This window comes from Cariama cristata, unplaced genomic scaffold (genome assembly GCF_000690535.1).
Source record: "Cariama cristata isolate BGI_N322 unplaced genomic scaffold, ASM69053v1 scaffold13526, whole genome shotgun sequence".
NCBI lineage: Eukaryota > Metazoa > Chordata > Aves > Cariamiformes > Cariamidae > Cariama > Cariama cristata.
The window spans coordinates 111,194-136,515 of NW_009622791.1; the positions used below are offsets into that span (position 1 = coordinate 111,194).

The 25,322-nt window shown below is 40.7% G+C and overlaps 2 protein-coding genes across 2 annotated transcripts in view; one reads left to right on the top strand and one right to left on the bottom strand.

Annotated features, from left to right (window-relative positions):
- The window catches only part of ATG7 (autophagy related 7), a 122,157-nt gene extending 107,361 nt beyond the window's left edge, over positions 1 to 14,796 (top strand). The window contains exons 17-21 of the mRNA XM_009702490.1: positions 6,126 to 6,284; positions 9,329 to 9,617; positions 11,889 to 12,212; positions 13,537 to 13,600; positions 14,652 to 14,796. Coding sequence (XP_009700792.1) covers positions 6,126 to 6,284; positions 9,329 to 9,617; positions 11,889 to 12,212; positions 13,537 to 13,600; positions 14,652 to 14,796 — 981 coding nt within the window. The remainder of the gene's footprint in view (positions 1 to 6,125; positions 6,285 to 9,328; positions 9,618 to 11,888; positions 12,213 to 13,536; positions 13,601 to 14,651) is intronic.
- A 1,510-nt stretch (positions 14,797 to 16,306) lies between these two features.
- VGLL4 (vestigial-like family member 4) lies at positions 16,307 to 23,693 on the bottom strand. Its single transcript, XM_009702488.1, has 3 exons — positions 23,468 to 23,693; positions 20,117 to 20,237; positions 16,307 to 18,253 (listed from the first exon to the last, which is right to left on the bottom strand). The coding sequence occupies exons 1-3, from the start codon at positions 23,606 to 23,608 to the stop codon at positions 17,985 to 17,987; spliced, it is 531 nt and encodes a 176-aa protein (XP_009700790.1). The 5' UTR covers positions 23,609 to 23,693; the 3' UTR covers positions 16,307 to 17,984.
- Positions 23,694 to 25,322: the final 1,629 nt, after the last annotated feature.

Genomic DNA, 25,322 nt, shown 5'->3' on the forward strand with positions numbered 1-25,322 from the left:
GCATCTGCCTGGGCCTTCTCCAGAACCCTAACAGTGTTTAAAAATACTATGGCACCGCACAGGTAATGCTTTAGGTTTTAAATGAATATAGACTTTCCCTCTCTGTTACCACTTCAGCTATCTGGTGTAATAATTTCCAAAAAGTGCATTTTCTCATCTGTGCAGCACTTGAGAGGTTTTGAAATAAAAATCCCTAACAATTTGTTGGCAGTGTTTTCTTTCTCATTATACTTTTATTGATACCCTTTCATCCACTACCACTGACAGTAGTGACACTCTTCATCGTGAGCAGTGATTGACGAATGGACAGACCTCAGGACTCCTTGTTTTGTGGTAGTACTACTCCTAGGTTAACACAGAAAGATTAATGCTCCCTGCTTTTTTTCTTAAACTTTTATTTAATTCCTCAAGTGTAAAATGTATGGAAATTGGTTATATGTACTTGGCAAAGAATATGGTTTTTATTCTCAGTTATCCTGTGTCAAAGAAACTTGTTTGTTGCTCCGACTGATTGTTTTGTTGAAGTACTGTTGACTAATGTTTGAAGTCATGTAGTGTTAACCAAAATAGGCTGTGACTCGGGCTAATTTGTAGCCACTTTTCTCTTAAGTACAGTAGCTGAAATTCAGCAATCTGTATTCTTCCGCCAGCCAGTGATTGATGTTTTGTCCAGGTTGTAGTGAAGTCTTTGGAGTGAGTCACTCCAGGATTATTTTAACCTGGCCAAGGAAATTGGCATTGTGGAAGGGAAACTGAAGCTACTCCCAGAAGAATTAATGCAATAAGCTTGAGTAGCAATGATGTTAAGTACCTTAAGGTATTCTGTATCTTAGGGCAGCAATTTTTTCACCTGATTTCCCAGTTCAAATGATCTCGCCTCAGGATAAGGACACAGATGAGTACTCCAACCATACATAATTTCAAGTTCTAATTGTTGCCCTCAATAATTGACAATACTATCTGTCTGTTGCAACTTAACCATAGCAATTTTTCAAATCTGATGAAATCGTTTAGGACATTCTCTGAAAGGATTTTCAGAACCCATCAGCTGTTTGTCAGAACTTTGTAAATGAAATAGCATGGTTTCTTTCTGTTTAATCAGACCAGTACTCCCTTGCCATTATAGCTTCTTGCAGGCGCTTCCTCGGGCTTGTGGATAAAAAGAGGCAGTCAGGAGTTCTAAAAACAAATGTGTTGTGTTTCCTGGCGGGCATGGAGTACATGCTGTCTTTCCATCTACTATAGCAGTTTAAATGCCTGTTTCCTCTTGTTCTTTGAATAGATGTTTATATAGGACATTGATATAAAGTACAATGGACTTTGCCTCTAGAGCTGAAGGTCACAGGCACACGTGCATTGCATTTTAAAGGCTAAAATTTCAAATTACTTCTTAACAAAATATTTTAGTAAGCTAACAGGAAAAGACAGAAGCATAGTTATAGTTTTGTACTGCTGCAAATCAAAAGCACAATTACAAAAAAAAATTATTCTTTGTAACTTCTCTCCTTTCCCACACAGTTACTTTCTGTTCTTATGTTCTTTGGCTGTGAATTGCTGCTTCAGTAGTCTTTGAGCATCCAAAAATTTAGGCTCGTGCATAACGTCAGTTTGCTTTTTGGCACCAGGACATTTGATTTTTATAAGATCTCAGCAGAATGATTCGTTGTTTGATTTGTTAGTGAGATATTATTATATACTACATAAATAAGGAAGGAGAGACATTATTCTGGTTTCATTCTTATGGAGAAGGTCAGTAGTGTTTTCCTCCATTTCTCTTTTGGTCTAATGTATGCACCCTTTTAAGAAACTGCAGTTGATGCATCCCTTTGAGGCAGTGCTGCAGGAGTCTGGTGTATTTGAAATGCAAGCTGGCATCTCATTTCTGGAATGATTTTATTTCCTAAATCAAATCAGTATGGGCTAAAACTGTGCAAAGAAATGCTGCTAAAATTATTTCCACATCAGGTCAATAGGCTTGGAAGGAAGGCGAGGGCTGTGGAGGTTCCAAGTCTGGCCTACTCTGAATGCATTTGATCTCTAGTTTTTGACAGCTAGTAAATTGGTGTCCTTCTCCCCCCACACCTCTTTTTTCTCTCCCCATGAATATCTCCACCCCACTCCCAGTGCTTGGTGCCTCACTGGTAAGGGAGGGATGTGGTGAACAAGCAAATGAATTTCTAGTGACAGACTGCTTTCAAATTAGTGTAAGAGGAGAGGAAATTTGTAAAGTAGGTATGATTTTGCTTGGGGGTTTTGTTTTGTCTTTAAGTGTCTTTATTTTCATTTCATGCTTCAAAGTCTGACTTTTACACAGTAATTCTGTAGGTGTTACCACTTCCTCAGGAACCTGTGACTCAGGCAATGTATAAATGAAATGACATCACCAGCAACTCTTGTTTGAATTGCCTGTTTCCTAAACAGGGACTGTTGGTTTTTCTTTTAATACTTGCAGCTTTGTTTTGTTTTGTTTTGGGTCTTTTTTTGTGAGGAAGAAGGGGATGAGAGATTTTAATTATCTAAGGCAGCCTTGCCATTATGAGTAACCACATTGCCTATGTTTTACCCTTTTAAATTGTTGAAATCACCAATATTGAAGTTTATTTAAAACAGGAGATCCACATTTCTATTGCAAGCTCTTTATGAATGAAATAATTGTAATTAGACCTTAGTAGAGATTCTGTTGTTATAAAAGCATTCTTAATTCACTCCTGATCAGTGGAGGGAGGGGGACAAGGGGGGAAGGAAAAGGTCTGAGCATAACTTTCCATTATTATTTTGGAAGTAATGCAAACAAAAGAAATGTGTTTTCATACTACCGGGCAGTTTTACTGAATCTCCCTGGCTGCTCTCACTAGTGTGTCTTTGCACCACAGCAGATTCTTGCTAGATTTCAGTGTTTCCTTTCCTGCCACTGACACTTTTCAAAGATAATGCTATCTAAATACATGGTTAAAATAGGAGGAACCAGAGTAAAGTTTGCTTCTTGACAGAGTGTCTCCAAAGCCAGCAGGAGCAGTGGTTTGGAGCAGGTAGGCATGGTATGGGGAGTGGGCAGCTGCTGCACCTGCAGTTCTTTCTTGGACAAAACCCCCAGTAATGTCACTGCAGGAGCTGGCTCTTCAACTGTTGTGAAAAGTAATGTCAGGAATTCATGTCATAAAAGGAATGTGACAAGTCAGATGTCTCTTTAGGTCATTTACTCATAGTACTCATGGACAGGCTATAAAAGTGTTGCGTTTATTTATTGTCATCATGAGCAAAGGGTCGCTGTCCTTTTGTTTAAATAGTAGCAGTTTTGGAAGTCTATAGAAATCAGTGCAGCAGGGACTAGGTATGTCCTTTTGGTTGTGCTTTCATTGTATGGGTTCTCACTCAGCAGACAGTGCTATTGTGATTGCACTTTAAAGGAAAACTCAAAGTCCATGTATTCAGGGAGGTGGTGTCAGTGACTGCCATAGGTAATGGTCTTTCTTCCAATTATGTCAATCCATGTCAAACTTTGGCACTATTAAGAACCACGTAATTAAAGTTATTTTTCAGATGACACACTAAACCAAAGTCCTTAAAAAAGGTTCTGTATCTCTTTTTGTTTTCTTTCTAATAATTTCTTTTCTTTCTTTTTTTTCTTAAATTTATTTCATTGTACCTTCCTAAAATTGTTCAGCTTCCTTTGGATCCTTCATTTTCTAAATTATGCTTGTGCAGGAATCATGCATGCTTTTAATGAAAAACACTCAAGTTCCACCCAATGGCTATTAATGCAATAGTTGTATATTGTTATTGGTACTAAGTTGGGAATGCTTTGAGATGATAGATGGTATAAATGTAATAACATTACAATTATTTGGTCACACAGATATAAAGACAATTTTCCCCTAATTAAAATATTTACTATTGTATGTCTCTTGCATGCAGTTAGACACTATTTGTGATTTTCTCTAGGGCAGTAGATAGGAATGAGTGAGCTATACGTTTTCTGCCCCATGAGGCCTGCAGGGCAGCCACTGATGTATGTATGTATGTATGTAGCAATCATTCTTACCAGCTGCCTGATATGCTTATATGACTAGTGCTCTCAGAAATCCAGGGGTAAGACATTTCAATTACTTGCTAACTATATTTTGTTGAATAGGAATTCAGTAGTGTTTAGCCATCAAATATTACAAACTTAAGATAGGCTTCTTTGTAACCACACTCTGATTTGCAAGGGAGAAACAGGGCGCAAGTCAACTGGTGTGTGTGCAGCAATTCCCTGTTGCTGGAGGTATTCCGTTTTCATTTCCAACAATGATAGTATCTGTGATTTAATTTAGCTTCCTGTTGTTAGTATTTGGAAATGTCATTAAGCAATTCTAATAGATAACATCAAGATACCCAATGCTTAAAAATCAGCTAGGAACAGAGAATAAGAACATACCTGTTGATCTGAGATACTGGAAAAGAATGTGATTTAAATGTCACTTGAGTGTCAGGAGGGGTCTGGCAGTCATATCAACCAGCAGAATGTTGTTTCAGACTATGACCAAATTACTGGTTTTAAATTATTTTGTTGCTATAGTAGTAGGTGATTGTGGCTTTGGAAATTTTCTAAGCCAAAACGGTATGTTGCAACTTTCACAGTTTGGAGATTAATGTAATTAATTATTGTGATTTTTAAAAACACTGCTTATTTAAAGCAACGTTGTCCTCTCCATAATAATCATAGACATGGGAAGATGGAATGAGGCAGAACACATGGGCTGTACCACAGACCTCCAGTGAAGCCAAAGAAAGTCACATCATCTCTGCTTCCCATCCATTGTCTGAGCTTGCTTTGGTAGAGTCTCTTTTGCTGAGGAAGTGCCTGGTACAGGAAGACCAATCTTGATTGCATCAGCTAGGCAATAGAATAGTACAAGTATTAGAGATGATACAGGTATATCTCACCTCTCGCATTGTCTGGTAATGCCTTGTAATTTAATTAGTTTGGACAAGGAGTTCAGAAGTGGTTAGTGAAATTCATTTGCCTCAATTCTTGGATGCCCAACTTTGGATGCTCTAATCCAGACTTTGATGATGTCTTAAACTGTGTTTCAGAATTCTAAAAGGAGTCTGATTTCAAATGTAAAGACAATCTTATATTAAGCATGTATTTTTAAAACTTTATATGTGTAAAAGAGGATTAAATAAATCTGTTGCTAACTTTTAAATGTTTGCTGTTTCAGCTTTGCTCTTTCTTGCATGTATGTTCTGGAAAATATGCTTACCAGGATGAGCATTAGGTTTTGTGTAACAAATCAGCTAAAATAGTGAGGAGTCACAAAAGAGCTTTGTTATTCTTGTGGAAAAGAAATACAGAAAAAGAAAGTTAGTTGAGTGCACTTTTTAAAAATGAGTTTCTGGTTTTGAGGCTTGTCTTATTTGTTACCAATCTGACTGCTAGAAGCTTAACCATTTGTTTCACAGTAAGTGCATGCTACTCCCAAAGCAATTCAAATCCACATTAAGCTTGGCTTGTTAGTGCAGTTGGAAATCAAGGCAATCCAGTCTGAGAGTGGCTGGAAATAACGTCGGTTGTGTTCTCCAAGGCCTGCACTGCCATTTAAAGTTTCTGTCCCCTAGAATTAAAGCTTTGGATTCATTTGCAAAATGAAGGTGTGCATTGACTTTGGTAATGGAACAGAAAAATTAAAAAGCAAGAAGCAAGTAATTATTGGACTTGGTTTTTTTTTAATTTTCTTAATTAACAAACATTTCTTGATTAGTTCTGACCATATATTATAAATGTACTCCAGAGGTTTTTCTCCTTTTCTTTGTCCAGTTCCTGAGTGAAATACAGAGAACTGTTTGTGAACCAGGTACGAGGTGTAAATAAGTTGCCATGAACTGTAATTTGTTGGAGTATATAGCGGTGTTAGTGACATTTTTGTGTTTCACTAAACTTTCACAGTGTAGTCATTGGCTGTTTTCCCCAGTTAAACATTTCACAAAAAAAAGCACAAAACTTCAGTTATGAGAGAAGAGCAAAAACTGAAGTCCTTTGAAATCATTGCCCATTGCCCCAAATCTCTGTTGTAATGAAGGTCCAGTAATTCTCTTGTCCTACCATGCTAGTATTTTCTTTTCCTCCTCTGTTTCCATTCTAGGTAGGAGATAGGAAAGGGCAGAAGACAAGCAGAAGTGCCAGAAGAAGAGGAACCTGGAAGAGAGCCCGGAAAGACAGCTGTAAAGAGACTGGCTTCCTGTTTGAGGCTTTAGGAGCAATGGATCAAGGATACCCCAGTTGGGGAGGTTTCCCATCAGAGGTATTGTCATTAGTTTTGAGCAGCTTACATTCCTCCTGGGAGCTTCAGTTCATTTCCTTGGCTGTTGACAGGTCTTAGCACTTCCCTTTTTCTGGTCAGGGCCTGTCTATCTGTGGGAAGTTCTCTAGAGGCTTAGCATCAATTTTCTTCTATTTTGGGGCTTCCTCTTGAGTTGCTGTAGCTATAAGGTTTCAGAGGATCACAGGGAGTATAGGTTAGCCAGCCAGCTTTCTACTTCTCCCTTTCACTCTGTTGCAGTAATTAAGTGCTACTTCTCTTTTGTCACCCAACTTTTCTACCGCTCTCAGGAAGGAGAGGAACATTCTTAATTTGTACCTACAGAGGAACTAGACTGATATACTTGCTTAAGCAGATTTCTCACCCGCAAGCAAAAATTATGTATTTGGAAGCTTTATGATGTGATCCTGTACCTTGATGACCATTCCCTATGCTCCCTACACACCATCCTCCATGGAAGTTCTTGAAGTGTTTTGGTTTGAGGTTATAGCATAGCTAATTCCCACATCAGGGCTGCAAAGCTAAGCAATGGAGGTTTCCTGAGGAGAGAATCTTTACTTCTCATCAGCCTGACTAGTTGGGTAGATTACAGCTTTCTCAACTCAAAATGTTGTTTCTGGTCTCCCAGGATGGGGTTTTTTTTGCTTTGTGTTCTTTCAATTCCCAAGAATCTATTTTCTTTTTTTTTTTTTTTAATTTAAAAATGAACACATCTGTTTTGTGGCTGTGTAGAAGGACTTGAAAATGTGAAGCTAAATGGCTCAAGAACAGAATTAATTCCAAATGTAATTATTTATAATAACCTGATTTTAATTTTGCTTCTGTAAAATTCAAGCGAACTATTTTCTCATACAGTGATTTCAGTAAGTTCTATGAATACATAACACAGTTGTGGTGAAATACCAATGTTACTACCTTACTACCCTACAATTGTTCACCTAAGTTATAACCAAAATAACAGCATAGCAAGAAAGCTTTCTAGTCACTGAAACACTTTGATATTGTTCTGTTTGTTATGCCTTGGTATCTGTGCAGGACAAAGAGATGACAAATTGCTTGAGATATGTGCAAGTAATATAAAAGCAATGGTCTGTATCCTTTCCTTAATATTATACAGGAAGAAAACCAATTTTTGAATGGCTATGGAGTAGTGTAAAGAAGTCCCGAAGTCCAAATCCTGTTGATAGTCTAGTAGCAAGATCACGTACTTGGCAGCTACGATGCCGTATTTCCTCTGTATACCAGCGTTAGATGTTACATTCTGGGCAGCTCATCAAATTGGATACACTCGCAGTTTTCTTTTTGTTGGGCTCTGGAAATCTGCATTCTGAGTATCGATGTCTATGCCACTAATAGCTCAAGGGAAAAACTTATTTTCTAGTTTAGAAAAAGTCAGTTCAAAGAACTGTGTGTACAGTTGCCGATTTTGGAGCTTTGGGCAGATTCTGCTTTTGTAGTCACTGGCAAGTTACTCTAGTTTTATGCTGGCCACAACGCACTTTATGCGCAGATATGCCAGGACAGTTGTGTGAAGAGGCTCTGGTGCTCCACCTGAGTGCGGTACATTTTGTGCGGATGGAGGAGAGGGAAGGGTCTAGCAGAAGATACAAAGAGAGGAAGGCAGTGGATTGATGTGTGAGCTAGATTTATCTATGCTGGTAAAATTAGCGCTTCTTTAGGGGAAAATGCGTATCATTTGCTCTAGGAGTACGTCACAGAAGGACAGAATGGAGAGAAGATGGGATCTGTCATGGGGCAGCTGTTAAAAGGAACAAACTTTTTGTATAAATAGGAGAATATTTCTTCTTGCCTTCCTTAGCTTCTCTTTCTTTAATGATGTATTATGGGTGGGTCTGCTATTGACTTTAATCCTCAGCCTTTGCCCAGGCATTTTTCACATTTCCTGTGAGAATTGGTAGGACCAAAACTGCATCCGGAGTTCAGCTATAAGAGGGCAGAGCAGGAGGAGAATCCCACACTCCTCTTTCCTGTATTTCCAAGCAGAAATTGTTTATTTGTTGGTTTAATCACTAAAGTTACAGACATGTCAGCAAAGTCACCATTTGATTTATTACTGCTGATTTTGCATCATCCTGAAAGGTCATAGCTTGACTCACATTACAGGCTGCATTTGTAAGCCTGACAACAACAATAGCTTTAGTTTTTGTTGTGAGGAAATCTGTTCTTGCCATGCACATCTTTAAAACAAGAGCCCTAGAATCCCACCATGTTTTCTGTGGTGGTGGCTTTGCAGGACTTGGGTGTTTCTTCAGTTCCCCACCTGAAAACTCAGCATTTGAGCTAATAACATTACATTGTACAGACTGGGGAAGCTGAAGTCTAAATTAGCAAATGCATGAAATGACAGAGGAGTGGTTCAAAACAAAGAATGCTGAAATAGTACATTTTAGACAACATCTATAGTGCAGTTTTTAAAAGTTGAAGTGCATTTTACATTTATATGGTTGATCATTCTGAGCCCTTTTCTTACCCTGTACTCACAGCCACGTCTTTATTACAATAAAGAAAATGTCTTGCATGCTCTTATATATTATTTTCCTCTGGACTAGCTAATTCTGCTTTCCTGATAGATCATCCAGGCTTTCTCAAAGCACAAGGTAAATTAGGTACATGCGTAGGCCTGAAAAAATGAGAATATTGCTTACTTTTGAAGAAATAGGTTTACTGGTTTCAGTTGTTACTTTCCTAAATTGGCTCTGCAGGTTAAGAAATGACTTCTTTTAATCTTGATTTTCAAGTTCCTAGGGGAGGTATGAGAGCCACTGGGAAGGAGAGACTTAAACGCAAGTGCCGAAATGTTACCGTTAAGAGAAAAAAGACCTTCACAACAGAGGGTGACTTTATTTGAGCAACTCTGAATAATGAGAAGTAGTGATCATCACCTTCAATTAGATACCTGTTCCAGTTAATTTCTTTCTAGCATTTTCATTGGTAGGGGAAGTCAGATTCGTGGTGGGAGGTTTTTACCTGAGGTCTTTTTCTTGCCTGTTTAAATTGTGTCCTAGTTCATAGTCACTTTTGAAAGCAGCTTGCTTACTTTGGATTGTTCACTCTGTGAAGAGATCCCTGGTGAAGCTGGCTGGCACCCTCCGGGGACGCCGGGAGGGAGCAGGGGGTTTCCTCCTGCCCTTGGGAAATGTGCGTTCCTCAGAGGTGGCCTCTCCACGGGCAGCCACGGCTCTGCTGAGGGAATTACCCAAGAGCCACGGGAGCTGCGGCGGCTCCATGTCCCGGTGGCGAGATGGGAAGCCAAGGTGATATCGATGACTGCTTGTGTGTCAGGAGGGTCAAGAGGTAAGACCTAATCTAAAGGGTTTTTAACGCTCTGTGGTTCTGTTACTTTGGTTTTGTTTTCAAAATAGATGTGTTCCTACCAGTACATAAAACAGAACAACAAGCTCTAGCAGGCAGAACAGTGTCAGTAACTATTAATGACACGAGAAAATGTTTGATGAATAAAAGTAACATCGAGTTAAATAAAGGTATGTCAGTGAAAGTAAGAGAAAAGCACTTTGCTGCAGCTGTAAAGCCCATAACAATGCTGTATTATCTGTGGTACTATTTGAATACATGCATTTGCTTCTGAAGAAGTTAATAGTCTGAGCTTTTGTGTAGCCTTAGCAGGAGCCCAAGCACTTGCCACTTGGAAAGAAAAGGAAAAGGAAAGGCCCTTGCTTTAATCTCTAAGTATTGTTAGTTCTTTCCATTATTTTCATCCCCACTTCCCCCTCCAAAAAAAAAAAAAGTTTAGAATACGGCAGTGGATCAGTGAAGAGCAAAGATTTGGGCAAAAAATCCTGTACTTTTTTTATACTTTGTTTTCACTAACTAGAACTAATATAATTGGAGTGGTATATCATGTGGGTATTTTAACACAGAAGCCACATGTCATTAATACAACTAGACCCACATTATCTTAATATTTCAGGAAGCAGGAGATTTGAGCTTTGTGTTTTCTGGGATTAAAAAAGTAACGTTGATTCCACCATGAATAGCAGGACGCTATCAGAAATATTCTGCGTGTATAGTATTTGCCCAAACTGAGTAAACAGTTTTAAGATAAGCAGTTTTTTGACTATTAAATGGAGCAGGCATGTGACTGACACAGCTTCATGTTGACAGATGCCTTTGTGTCTCTTTGTGATGGAGAGAAGACAGATGTTCTCCTTGGCATTTAAGAAAGCTGCTGCTTAGCAAAACAAAATGTAAAATTAGAATGAACAGTGCAATAGTGTAACTGGCTAGCCTACAAGCAAAACCAGATTGAAATTGTCTCATGCGAGTGTAATGAAGTGTGTTCTTACTGGGAGTCAGTAACTGTGTTGTCATTAGTTAAAAGTAGCCTATAGAAAAAGAAATTCTGTTTTTTCCAGCTCTGTTAAAATATAAAGGCATGTCAATCTGAATATCCGTGTATGACTAATCCCATGCCAACCATTCTTAACAGAGAGGCATGTCAATCGGGTCTAAATGCTTAAGTGATACAGCAATTAGCAGCTATAAAACCCCCTATGTTAGCACATTGTTGTCTGATGAATTGGGCTCCTGATTGATTGTGTCACAAAGGAAAAGATGAGCATTTCCCAGTTAATGTTCCTTAGGGATGCTGTTGTCAGATGAGGATGGAGACTGCCTTCGGTAGGAAGTTGTCCACTTGGAGCACCAGAGTAGGAGCAACATAGGAGGAGCTTGTGCTGGGAATGGTCTGGCATTCTGGCACCAGTCCCCACTGTGTCTCTCTTCAGGGTGTTGGTCTCGTTCAAAGGGGGTGATCTGGAGAGCTGCTGCTTTTGCCTCTCTTTGAGTGTTGCCCACGTTAAGCATAAACCATGTACGGAGGCTTTAATGATAGTCTCAGTGGAGCACCTTGTTCCTTTCGTGAATGCTACCATGCTGGTCCAGTAAGAGCGGTCTCTTTTAAGTCAGTATTTACTGGTGTGGAAGTTCCCAAGGAGAGGGAAAATCCTGGGAGTGAAGTTCAGGAATATTGAGCATGTCAGAAAAGAGGCCAAGTGCTCTGCCCAAGACGGTGAGGTTTCCCTGTCTCGGCCGTGGGAGGGTGTGCGGAGTGGCCTGCAGAGGGGTCCCACTCGCAGTCTAGCAGAGCAGGTCGTGCTCTGCTCTGCTCACTGGAACGTGCCTTTGTATATTTGTGGGTTTCTGTAAATGTGATGATCAGATTTGCAGCATTAAGCAGGAAAATGTGAAACTTTTCTGCAAATAAAAATCAAACCTGATGCTGAGCTCACCAGTTAGTCTACAGTAAACATGGACAAACACTGAGGAAGTGCATCACCCGATTAGAATTGTTTTGTGGAAGACTGAAGACTTAAGAATTCCAAGTGTAGTTTTGAACTAAAAGCTCCAGATCTCCATGGAAGATCCCCAGCTGCTGCAAGGTGCTCCTTCTACCATTTTTATGCCAAATAAATTGTACCAGGACCAGATTCATCCCTGGAGTTTTAATTAAAAATAAAGTTTAGTTTATTGTCTTGCAATTTAACCACTGGTTTTGCAATGGCTATTCTACGCTGGACTTAGTTGTCTTCTGCAGCTTGCTTTCAGCCCGTGCTGAGGGTGTTGTTAAGACACCTGAGTGTGCTGTAAACTATTTAATGTCTCAGAGAAAACCTGAGATTAGAGAATTGGAGAAAGAAGCGGTGTCTGTGGCTTCAGATCAAGGATGCAGTGACTTGCTCTCCCCTTACCTTTTCTACAGAAATGGGTGGTTAGTGACAGCGTCTCCCCAGGACAATGGCTGGGCAGGATTAGACTTGAATGCACTCAGGAACTTCACTACCACCAAGAAGGTTTTAAGACTGAAGGTTGAGCACCAGTGGGAAGGCCATGGACTGTGGTTATATTCCTGGTTTTGCCACACTTGTGGAGGTAAGTCGTAGCTACCCAGGTCTGCTGGTGTCTTACAAGGCTTGTGCCTTCCTGATGGAGAAAAAACAACCCCAGCCGTGTATTAAATGTCACTCTTGGTGAGGAGTGCTGCCCCCGTGAACCTCCCAGCACCTCTCTTGGGTGTAAAAAAGCCTCTCTACCACCAGAGGTGAACGTACTCCTGAGACCGCACACACGCTCTGAGCAGCTCTCCCTCATGTACCTCTGGAGACGCGTAATGGCGTTGCCTTGTCTGCTGTGACAGGAGTGCAGCGAGGGAAAAGACGAGAGCTTTGTCTGAAGAGCAAAGCAGCTGCTGTGGAACTCTATGTAACTGCAGTTTAAAAATAAGCAATTAAATTATTGATCTTGGCTGTCTTATACCCAAGACCTGCACTTGAGATATGATAGATAAGCTGTTCCACAGAGAGGGGCAGAATGTTCCCATTGCAGGAGAGATTAAAAAATTAATAAATTGGTCTATGTTCTGCAATGGGCCCTTCAGGGATAAAGTGTGCTTCAACACACAACATAATCCAGCTGTGTAGTAACTGTCTGCTAAGGGGAAAGAGCTGGAGACAGCGTGTGTAACGTACTTGGGTCTGTATCCACGCCAGATGAAATGGAAGCTTCTGTGTATCAGGAAGATGCAGACTGGTTTCTTATTTCACTGTTCCTCAAGAAGGATCTAAAGATAGTGGTGAATGTTCCCCTCAGCCAAGCAGAAGTGTGCCAACTCTGGGGAGTAGAGCTCTTACACAAATAACATTTAAAATACTTCTGATGTGTTTTGCCAGGGTATCACGTTAAGCAACATGACGTATTGGTGTGGTGTTTGGATACTGGAGAAGTCTTCATTCACGCAGCCACTGCAGATCACCTCGTTTGTACCGTGAGTAGTACAGCGTAAGCAGTGAGGGCACCAAACTCTGCTGCTGCACAAAGGTTTCCTAATGGGGCTGAAAGACAATTTTACATCTTTTCTCTGTTGATTGATTTGGCCTCCTAGGAGCAGCTAGATTTGTTCCCACCCCCAGCGGTCCCCTGCACCCCTCTGGGAGCGTTCAGCCCAGCTGCAGTGACAGTTTGGCTGCTGCTTGTGATGCAGCTTCCGAACTGGTGCAGTTACAGCTCCAGTCTGTGATGGTGAACTGGTTACAATTTTGAGTTTTGTGCATGTGCCAGTTTTAAAGTCTTAACGGTTCAGTTACGCTGTGCAGTAGTGTAGCTGCTTCATGAACAGCTGCAGTAGTTCCCTGCTGAGTTCTCTGCAGCAGTGGCAGGAACCTCTACAGCCATCTGACTTCAATATGCCTCCATTCAGCACAGGCCCTGGCGGGATCGAAACCGAGCACGGTGCTGTCTACAGACTCCCTTTGCTGCTTCGGGTGGGTTTAGTTTTAAAGGACCTAAGGACTGTGCGGGGGCCCTTTGGCCCTACTGGGTAAACCCAATCTGCTGGAGAGGGTCAGTGGGCATTCACCAGCGACGCTGTTAGGACAGGTTTAGCAAGTATGCAGCCATACTGTCTGCGTACCTAAACACAGTTATATACTCCTGTTGTACCGCCAGTGTGGCAAACTAGCGCTGTTTACCTATCTGGCCTCTACATATAGTTGTAAAGTTCATTTTTGCAACTAAAGCAGCTTGAAATACAAAGAAACTGTATTCAGGAGAGGTCACTCACTCACTGAGCTATGCAGAAAGATCCGAACTCAATCCGTAGTGTAGTTGTGATGTCAGGTCTGTTTTCTAAAAATAAAATTCTGGTTTGAATTAAAATAGCCAAAAAAAAAAATGTGTGTGTGTGTAGGGGTGAGGTTACAACTGCATAGCTGGAAGTTGCCTTTCATTGAGCTCCCAGAAAAGGTAAGCCATTACAAACAGTGTAGGACTTGACTTGATTTAATAATAATATGAAACGTGTGGGGTACGGTTGAATTTTTCTAGGCTGTGGTGCTCCCCTTTTGTGCAAAACTACTGCTTGCTGCTAATTAGAAAAATCATATGATAGGAAAAAACTTACTTTTTCCTTTGACTGTGTAGAAAATCGAACACTCTAAGTTACCCACTTTGAAAGACAGCAATGCTGCTTGTCCTGTTTCGTGTAGTCCCCAAAATGTTGATGCAGGGATGACTTTTTCCTAAAAGGAAACCAGCTCCCCTCTGAAAGCAGACTGAGAGGCCTGTGAGGCTTGTTGTAGTTGGCCTCCCTCCCAAGAGCTCTTAAAGGATGTATTTAGGCTTCTTTCCACTGGTATTCAGAGAGGGATGTTTTTCAGATGTGTGAAACTGATCATTCTTCATGTCTTCTCATGGCATCTCCCAGACGCCCAAAATAGCCCTTTAACAATGCACATGCATGTCAGGCCTACTTTGCTCCTCAGACCTCTTAGGCACTTCTAATACAAGCGTAGCTTTGTATCTCCCTATTTTTAGGGGCTCCTCTTTTAGTTTTGGAGACACCTCTACTACATTCGATGTTGAAATTCCTCTGAAGGCTGTTGCCTGGTTCACCAAACTTTCTCAAAATCAGGTCATTAGAGCACTTGTTTCTACGGCTGAACCGTCTCCTGTCAAATGAACGAATGATCTTGTATTGAAGTGCCGCTCACCCAAAACACAAGGCCATGGATGTCTACCCTGGAAATACAGCTGTCATCTTTAGGGAATAATTTCTGTTCTCCAGCTCAAACCTGAAGAAGCTGAGAGACAAAACAAAACAACGAAGACATTGGTCTTTTCGTAACAGTACAAGAATGCTTGACGAGCTGGTATTTTCTGAAAGGGTAACGGTTCTGGAGCTGCTGCTGGGGAGCTGCGTTAGGAAGCAGAGCAGCTGCTTCCGCCCTGAAGGGAGAGCGCTATGGGGCAAGCAAGGGCTCAGGGGCCAGGGCTGGCCTCCTGCAGCTGGGGGTGTTGCTGTCCAGCTCTGCTGTGGTAGCAGCAGGTTCTCATCGGAGCTGTAAAGGCTCCTTCTTGACAAATTCCTGAACTTGTTGGGAAAATAAAATCCCCCGGACCGGACTACAGCTCTGCCAGCCCCTTCACTCACTGGGATAAACAGTCCTAAAGGAGACGGGTTTCCTCAGAAGGAAAAGGTGACACGAACAGTGGTTTGTTTCCGCTTCCTGCTCCTGAAGTACATAAACCCATTTCCCAGAAGAGTATGCACACACCTGTGATTTAAGAGCACTTTATTGTTCTTTAAGGCTACTTTTAAGTACAAAAAAAAAAAAAAAAGTGGCCTGCCAAACCTTTTTTTTTTCCAGGTGAAACAAGGCCACAAAAGAATGGTATATTACAGATTTACAAACACAGAGAGAGTCTTTCAAACTGAACTGTAGATAACCTGGCTCTGTGAAGAAACTTCACCACGTCGTGTGATGGCAAGTTCCATTTAGTTTCCTTCCACCTCCCCCCCACCCTTTGGCTTTCATGACATTACTGTGTCTAATACATGTTTTACTGGACTTATCACATTACATCTTTATTGCCCTCAAATCCATTTACCTATCGCAGATAAGTAAATGTAACCTTGTAAAAGAGCTATTACTGAAAATATTAGCTTTAAAAACATTATCTTATTTGTGTTTTACAAAGAAATAGAGGAGTCACATTTTCCACGGAGTCCATCTACAGTATTAGTATTTTACTGTTACAATGCTCAGTAGCCTGTAGCAATAACAAACTAGTGGCTATTAATGCTAATGCAGTGTCCTCATAGAATAACTGTGTTCCTGCACTTTTACTGTATTACAGACAAATCTACAACAAAAAAAAGATCAACTTTTTTCTCCAAACAAAAAAAAATGAATGATTACAATAAAGGAAAGGGAAAAATTAAATAGCTACATATCATTAACAAATTAATTGTTCCTCAAAAAATACCTACAAATTTCTCTGTACATTCTTTACGCACAGCGTAACGATGGTCTTAAAGTTACCTATATAAAAAAGTGTTCTTTTAACAATCTTCCTACAGAGAGTAGGGTACTGAATGCCAAAGCAAGTAAGCGTTGACTACCCAGTAAGATGGTAGTGAAATGTGTAAAACTGGGGGCTTAGGTGTTTTTTTTTTCGTTTGTTTTTTCAATTTTTTTAAAGAAAATTGAGCAGCCACCTTCTCAACAAGAGTAAGAGCCAATCTCCCGATCTCGTTCTACCCTGTGCCTTTTCCAAATTAAATAGCTTAACTTTAAACAAAAACAAAAACATAAAATAAAAGCCACAATGGACCCAATACTGTAACATAGTCCATAATACATCACGTGTAGTTCATCTTCCAACTAGTTCTAACTTTCTACACTGAACCAATCATTTCAGGTAACCCAGTATAAAAACTAGCCCTAGCTGCAACTGCACGGGGAAGATGGAATGTATGGGGGAGAGCAGTTACACTTAACAAGAAGAAGAGAAGCTCTTAGTACTAGCACAGCTGTGGGTTTATGCCTGCCTCTATTGCCTAATTGCTAGTTAGTAGCTATTAATATAGCAAATGATAATAAATGCAGTAATACCTGTATAAAGTCTTCTACTGGAGGAATGTATGCTGCAACTTGGCATAGGTTTATGACTAAGCCTAAAAAAATGAAAGATCCTATTTCACAAACTGTAACAATCTGTTGTCCAGCCAAGATACGTAACGGTAGCAGTTTCTGCAGGTAGCTAAAAGGTGGATTACACAGACTTAGTTTGAGGAAGCAAATTCCTGCTAAGCAGCCGGTGCTGCGGACAGAAACGATTACTCACTCGTGCGCAAAGCAATAGCATCCTGTACCACGCATCCTCTATCTCTAAACTGCGTCATTTGAGGCCTGTCCCGAGGCTGTCCTCTTTTGCTGGCTGCTACTAAAGTGAATATCAAATACAAATATCATAGAGTACAACTGTACCAGCAGTAAGTATATCTAGGATTGTTACTGACAAAAATAAACTAATTCTGAAGAAAAGCTAATAAGTATTATGATTCTTACTGTCTATACATTAATAGATACCAGCTATTTTTCATAAAACATGCATCGTTAAGCACTATTGAACCCTCCAACCTCAGCTCTATTCTAACAAACTGCAGTGTTCAGGAAAAAATGCCCGTGTTCTGTAAATTATGCAGTCCAGTTGCAAGCACTAAGCACCTGAAATCTAAAGAGAGAAAGACCTATAACCTGTATGAGACTTCCCCTTCCAAAGCGGTTTTGCTTTCAGAAAAAAATCGAACTGATAGAAATGTCATCCTTAAACCCTTTTTTTCAGCAGTTTGCCCTCAAAATATTAGCATCTTCCAGGAAAGTTGCTACGCAACTTCAGTCCTCCTCCAATAGTGCAAATCATACATGACAGTTCTTTTCAAGTATATACATACAAAATTACTTCACAGAGGGAAAAAAAAAAAACCAAAACAAAAAAACAAGGCAATATAAGCAAACCAGACAAATTCTAGTCTCAAGAAGCTAATAAAAGCAAGAAGCATTTGGGTCAACCAACTAAGTGTAATGGCTTTTGTGGATTAGCGTGCATTTTTTTTTTTAAAGGGGCAGCAGATTTGCATCAGAGGTTTCTTTGGTAATTGAGGCAGGAAAAAAAGGATGCTACATCATATGAATCTTTATGAAATAGTTCCTGCTATCATCTTGAAGGGCACCCTTTTACAAATAAAAAGTGAGTACACAAAACCATGTGTTGAAAACTAATCTCCCCTCCCCCGACACTACTTTAAGCACTGTTCAAAGCTCAGTCAAACCATGCAACTTCACAAACGTAACGGTCCTCTCCTCATGAGACTACAGAGGGCGAGTGATTATGATTGACCATATGAGAGGAAGGGGAAGACTGGCCCCGCCGGGAAGCAGACTCGGGACTGCTGGAGACTCCGTCCTTCGCAGCTTTAATCTGGAGCCATGTATCCCCAAGTGCTTTGGCAAAGTGGTCATCAACTGATCCCGTGATGGACACGGAGTTTGCCACTGGCTCAGGCTCCTTGTAATTCTTGCCAAGGCTTCGGCGGAAGTGCTCTTCCACCACTGGGTCACAGGCAGTGGTAGCTGGACGGGGAAAGGAGGCAGAAGATGCGTTATTTCAGTGCAGAATCCTGGATTCAGAACCTGTATTTTCTCCCCGTTTTCCTATCATCTCGGCATAAAGCAAGACTTCTTTATATCATGATAGAACTGTTAGTAAATGGGGCAGGGAAGAAGATGGAAGGAGTTAAAATGAAAAACAGTAACAAATGGAGTTAACTATTTTTGCATTTCTGTGACCTGCAACAGGTAAGCATTTTAGATGTAATTATAATTCTCCCTCAGGCTAGTAACAGCTACAGCTCTGGTTCTATGGAAACCCTCTCCCAAAACAATCACGTAGAACTTATATTTAGCCTTAAATAGAATGAAAGACAGAAACAGTTCTTTGAAATCGGCTCCCAGGCCTGCTGATACCAGTCAGACGTGAGGAGACCTCATTCTAAATTACAGCATGCCAAAAGCTGACTGCAGGGTTTCATCTGACTTTACATACTTGTGCTAGGAGCCAGTCAGAAAACTAAATGAATCATTACCTCTGCATTAGGTACTACAGGCATTAAAATGATATAATACTATTACAAGAGGAACAAAGAACCTTACAAGACGGGTTTCAAACAATAACAGTAATAAACTAAATATGAATGAGCTGCAGTTTACAACTTAAAAACAATATCTGCAAGTCTAAATGAGATTTATCTTTCAAAAAACAACTTTAACCTGTTGGGATCCATGCCATTGTCCTTCAAGCTGCAGACGGGCTTGATTGATCGTAAAATAAATGTCAGTGTCATTCACAAAGACCTCTTCAAGTAACAAGAGACAAATCTTTTCTGAAAATGTTTACCACTGTTCCCAAGCCCATGGAATTACAGCTGGGGCCTCAACAAAGCAGCTCTCCTTAGACAAGAAGCAGCAGTTTTCCAGAAAACGTCTAACATCTCAGATCCCTAAACTACTGATTTCTCCAAGAGTGTAATATATCCTCTAGGGTCTTGCTGCAGCTTCTAATTCTAGTTTTCAACAATACACTGATCTTTTTTAGAAATAATAGTAATAATAATAATAATAACCACCTTACTACGGACTTTTAGGTTCCTACCTATGTCACATGGGTATTGTTAGACTGACACATTCTGGTTGATGAAGCCTCACTGTCATGAACTTTCGGAAATGCTGTGTGTTAAAGCTGCGCATCAGCAGATATATGACATGAAATGAAAGGGCTGTGCTTTCCCCTGCTTGCACAGTGAGGAAAAGTGAAGAGAACCATCCCAAGATTTCCCAGCAAGTACTGCATGAAAAGATTTCATGAAAAGTACTAATTGCACTGAAGGCAGAACACTAAAGCTCCCTGCTTCGGTTGCTGTAGCAACTGCCCTCCACAGCTTTTTGTGCCATCCATGCAGAGAAAGGTGGAGGGTGTGTGCTTTGGAAGAGTATTTGTATCGGCAGGAAAAGATTTTTGTGACTGCAGCTGAGTCATAAAAGGCTACTGACTACTGAAAGACTGGCGAAACTACAGCTCCTAAACTAAGAGCATGGTTGGATCTGCTGTTTGGCAGTTAGACTTAAAATAAATATAATGACTTATTTGTCTGCATAGGGTGTTTGGCTTTTTCGAAGAAGCTTTTCAAAACAAGAAAAAAGAACACCTCTCTCCCTAATTTTGAATTGGTACTTTCTACTCTGCCATAGGGTTAGAAAGACTGCAGGGGGATCCGTGCTAGCATGTCTCTGGGCAGACGGGATACAAGGAGGTGTCTGTCCTTTCACCTTCTTTTAGTCCTGTTAATACATCAGTGCCTACGCAGTTAAGGTTAGTGAGACGATGCTGTTCTCCTCCAGTTGTAATCAGGCAGTTAAGAGTGCGGACATGTCACTTACTGCTAGAGGGTCTTCTGTAGGCAGGCACTGCCGAACCGCAGCCACTGTGAGCAATGGGGCAATGAGAGAGGTTGCAGTTCCGGTTGTTCGCCGAAGCACAGGTGATTACGGATGGACGGTTCTAATATGGAAGAGAAAAGAAACCTGTCACTCACTAAGGCAATCGGCCAAAGCCGTATTAGCAGCAGTTCATTGCATAATCGCTTGAGATGTACAAGCACTGAACCGAATCCCAGCGGTGAAATAACCCATAAACCGTGCAATTCAATAAAGCATATTACGTCCCAAAATATTCAGCTACTCTTTCTCTGTCTAATTAAAACACAAAAAACCCACATTGCATTTCCATAATAGTTCTTAGTTATTTAAGTGGCAAGTGGCCATATAGAAGAAGGGCAGTATAAAAGCAAATCATTGAAAGCATTACAGCAATTTTACAGTGACTGTTTCAACTTCACAGACATTACCTATGCAGAACTAAATGGCAACTCATTAAAGACTTCTTCCATGCTATGGCCACATATCCTTGTGATTCCAGGACTCAGAAGGGCTTTACAAATTTTGCAGGTATTTTTCGTCTTAGTGTTAATCAAGTTTTAATGTGATCCTTTGTCAGTTTTTGTTCAGTTCAGTTTCGTCAGTTCAGTTTTTGTAGCCTAATTCTGTATTCCGTACTGCTTCAGCCACAAAACACTAAGACCACAGATGTAAAATACGAAGAGTTCCTGAGCAAGTCTTGACCACAAGTACTTTCCTGTTGTAACTGATCTGCCTTTCTAGTACTACTTAATAAACATCATCCTTTTTCATTCTCAACACATGCAAATTCCCCCAAACGCCTGTTCACATAATCTGAATTCCACAATGTCTACTTTGTACAAAGTGTAAACATAAAATATTCACTTACAGTTGTTTACTGTGTAAATGTTACATTGGAAGAAGGCCTTAGGAAAAGAAATGTCCCTGTTTCTCCAGGTGGCTGAAGGGCAATGACAAGGGTATTGGAATATTTTTACTTTTCCTCTTTGGTATATTTTATGATGCAAGGAGTCCATTTTGCTATACTCAATGCAAGCTAATTGTTAAGCATCCAAAAGATTAACAGAATTGATGTAATTAACACAGTTTTAATTTCTTGTCCATTTTACACTCTCAAAACTCACTGCTTTACCTACCAGCATACAAAGGAAATGAGGAAGGAAAGAGTTTTCATTGTTTGGTGGTACTTTAGTCTAGACAGAGTAAGAGCAAGACCACAGTAAAAGAGATGAGCTTTCAAGGGGAGGTTTAATGCTATTTGTCGAGGCACAAGGGGAACAATGTTACTTACATCTTACTGCACCCACAGCAAAGTTTAAAAAGTAAATAAAGAAAAAAAAGAGAATGATTTGATTTTTCTGTAAGCAGTTCACATGTGGCAGTATTTCTTTTCTTTTTTGTAGGGGTCAAGATTTTGTGCATCTATGAAGCAGTTTTTGAGAAGTGTATATATGCTTATCTCTTCAGAGGAGTATTTTAGACATGCAAGAGGTGCAAAGCAGAGAGAGACAGGTAATAAAAGCTTGTCTCAAGAATGCACACACCAACACCACAAAGGATCTGAGGGCAGGATAAGGCATCTTACGGAATCCTCGCTATGGTTCTGTGTGTACAGGTGCACTGAGCAGACTACACATATTTATATGAAAATATTGAGATAAACTGAGAATTTAGTAACAGCAACTACAGCAACTGAATAACCCTACGCGGCCTAAAATAAGAAAGTATTTTTTCCCCACCTCTTTACTAGAAACAGACTAAGATGAAATCACATTCAACATGTTCAAGTTTGAAAGACAAAACCAAAAGAACAAATCATCAAACTAGGGTTTCTTATTTTCAATACACTTTTTATTTTGCATGATTTCTACTCCATGCTCTTAGCAAGGTCTTACCTCAACATCCTATTTTCCCAAGAAAATACGCTGTAATCTAGCGCAAAATGTCAAAGATAACAAGAGAGAGGGGAATCTGGTAATGGGCAACAGGAATCAGCCAGAGTCAAACACGCCAAAACAGAAGAGCGTAAATTAGCTGCTAAGCTGAGATGCAGCGGTAATACTATCAAAGGGCACCAGTGTCGTCACTGGAAGCCTGTCCCTTCTTCCTCTATCATCACCAAACGCCGAGAGCAAAGAAGAATTGTTCTGCACAGAACAATAACTGGGCAATCTGCGTGCCAAGTGATGCAAGACATCAGCAACAGTAGCGTAAAGCTAGGCGGTTTTGGCATAGCAAACTGTAAAAGGCTAGTGTACATAGCCAACCACCATGAAAACCTACACAGCAGATGTAAAGTATGCGGCTCCAGTGAAAAGCAGCTTTCATAAACTGCATACGAAAAACGCCACCCTCTGAAAGATCACCCATTCCAAGTGTTTACCCTGTGCAGGGCATCACAGTAGGGGAAGAAGGAAGCACAGAAGGAAGGAAGAGCTTGGGTACATGGCCCAGTTTAACTTCTCAGCACTGCAGCTCATCAGAACTCAGTTATCTTGCTTTGTCTCTCCACTTGTGAGAGGGATAAAAGTGAGTCTAACATAAGAAAACTGTTATTGTATAACCTGCATAGAGATGGCTCATAGAGATGGCACTCAAGGAAACCAAATACAATGTACAAGATGGCAAGTCAAAAAAAACGGACAACCAGCCTAAACCAAACCCAACAAAAAAACCCCACTCCAGCATATGGAAATAAAGTATAAAATAATCAAAAATCATTATTTTGCTTTAGGAAAAGTCACTATGAAATAGTGGTACGACATTGCTCAGAACCCACAATAAATGCTTTTGGCTGGCTAAACCAACTAAGGTCGTTCCAGCTTCTTTCACCTGGAAAATTCAGTGCAAAATTCTCCCTTCTGCCCTTTCTGCCTCGCAGCTCTTCTTCAGCAGTCCCGGACAGAGGGGAGGGAAGCACACACTGATCGCCAAGAGGAGCACAGATGAAGACCCACTTTACCTGCAAATTGCATCAGTCGCCTAGCAGGTACTGGAGCTTCGCTCAACCACAGGCTTTGCATTCCCAATTAAAAATGCATGCATTCACAAGCTTAGCAAAGCATCAGAAAAAGCAGGAAGGCCAAGAAATCTGAGACAGATATGTGTAAACATCAACAATTTAGTCACATTAAACACAACGAGCGGTGACATTCATGGTGCATTTTTAAAATACATTTTGCCTGAAGAATAGTACTGCCTACCTATTGTAATTCACAATACGTTCTGCTTACATGTAGGAAGTCTTCATTGTGTCAACAGCAAGGATTCCTACAACCACCCAGAGTTTCTTGTCAACCTAGAAGCCAGTACCTGCTGCCGTTCCACAGAAGTCAGTGTAGGTGTGATGCCAACTGTTCGGGTTGCATCCATGCTGTTTTTGGTCAGTGCTAGAGGTTGATCCATAGTCAAGCTTGGGATTGAGGCATACATGTGATTGGCATGAAGGCTCATTGTTGGGGCTGCAGCCCTCTCTATTGGGCTGCGACTCCTCTCTCTGTGCTCCTTCCGGTAATCTCCATTGGCAGTCTTGTTTCTAATACATGACAGAAAAAAAAAAGGTCAAAGGACTTTACTATTGTTACAAGCTATAATGAGATATGCAACATTAAATCCCTTTAAGAAACACAAGGCAATGCATTTTGCTTGGTATAGAATTCCCCAGTGAGGTATCCCTGGTCTATCCAGCCACCTCCCTGCAAAGATAAGCCAAATGATTTACATTTGCAAGCTCTGGCAACCAGCATTTTTCTTCAGCCTAGAATTTCTTCAGATACTTATCTAAATGCACCGACTTAAAGTAACAACTTTGTGAAGATCAGATGCCTCCTCATTTAACATACTATTAAGCTGAAGCCCAATAAAAGTTTATTTTACTCAAAAGATGCGGTTGATATCAGCAAAACTCAGTGAATCAAGACAGGAAGCAAAATTTTCAGAGCAGAAAATGAAGGAAAGGCAAACTACACTGCACTTGTCTCAGAATAATTTAATCACAACTGTTCTTTAAAAAGAGGCATTTCAAATGACGCCTGAACAGTAAATCTCAGTAGATGGACTTACATAATTAGCCTATCATTCACTGCAATTAAAATAATACTGATTTTGTACTTATGTATCAGTTTCCAGACAGCAATATCATTCTCATTAAAGGCAAAGCAGTGAACCAAAGGAAAGGTCCTTCACTCACGCTGGTGAAGGCAGCCGTTCATAACCACTTGCCTAGGTAAGCGAGGGTACGAGGAGCAGTCTGGGACAGACCAGTATTACAAGAGTTAACACGCTGCAAGATCTAGCGCCCAGTGTCAAAAAGCAAACTCAGTCCATCTTTCACATAGGAAAGCACTAGAGGAGAAAGCTGGTTCTATGGAAAATACATTCTGTCTTCTCTCGAAAAGGCAGGCTAACAGCTGGGGGTGGGGGGAGGAAGCCCTGCCAGTAGAGGGAAATAAGGAACCTCGAAGTTTATCAACAAAAATGCTTGCAGATTTATATAAATTAAATCATTACTTAGATTTATCTAACGGTTACTTGTTGGTTTATGGTAGTTAAAAACAGACTCTGCCTTGAAGTTGCTTTCTCCGTATCATGTAAAATCAAAACAGCACTGGTGTCCACACTCATCCTCCAACACCCCACCGCTCCCTCCCGCTGTTACACGCACACGTGTACATCGTTTTGGCAGGACCAGTTCGCCGAACGCCCCTGAGCCGCAGTGGCCATGCAGGCCTGCTGGCAGCCTCTCCCTGTCACCGGTAAGCCTCGGGAAGAATCTAACCCACCCAGGCGCGGTGCAGGATGCTCTGGTGTGCTCCTGCCCCAGGAGTCGGAGAGGGGTCCCTGTGTTGCACAGCAATTGCTGAAGCGCCTTTTGAGATCACTTGAACTTCCAGCCTCCAGCATCCTGTGGCAATGGATTCCACAGTTTAAACTAGATACTTTGTTCAGTACCTTTTCTTCACAGGCTCTTTTTGTTTCTTTTTAACCTAAAATCTAACAGCTTGGTCTGCTGTTGCCCTAGTTCTTGTATTAGGAGAGAGACAAAGCCATTGCTCCCTGCTTCTCATCTTCATGCCGCTCCTGAGTTCAACTGTTCAACAACGTTTTTTCTCCACAGTATTATTTTTTTCAAATGAACACTCTTCCCATACCTTTATCATCCTTGTGG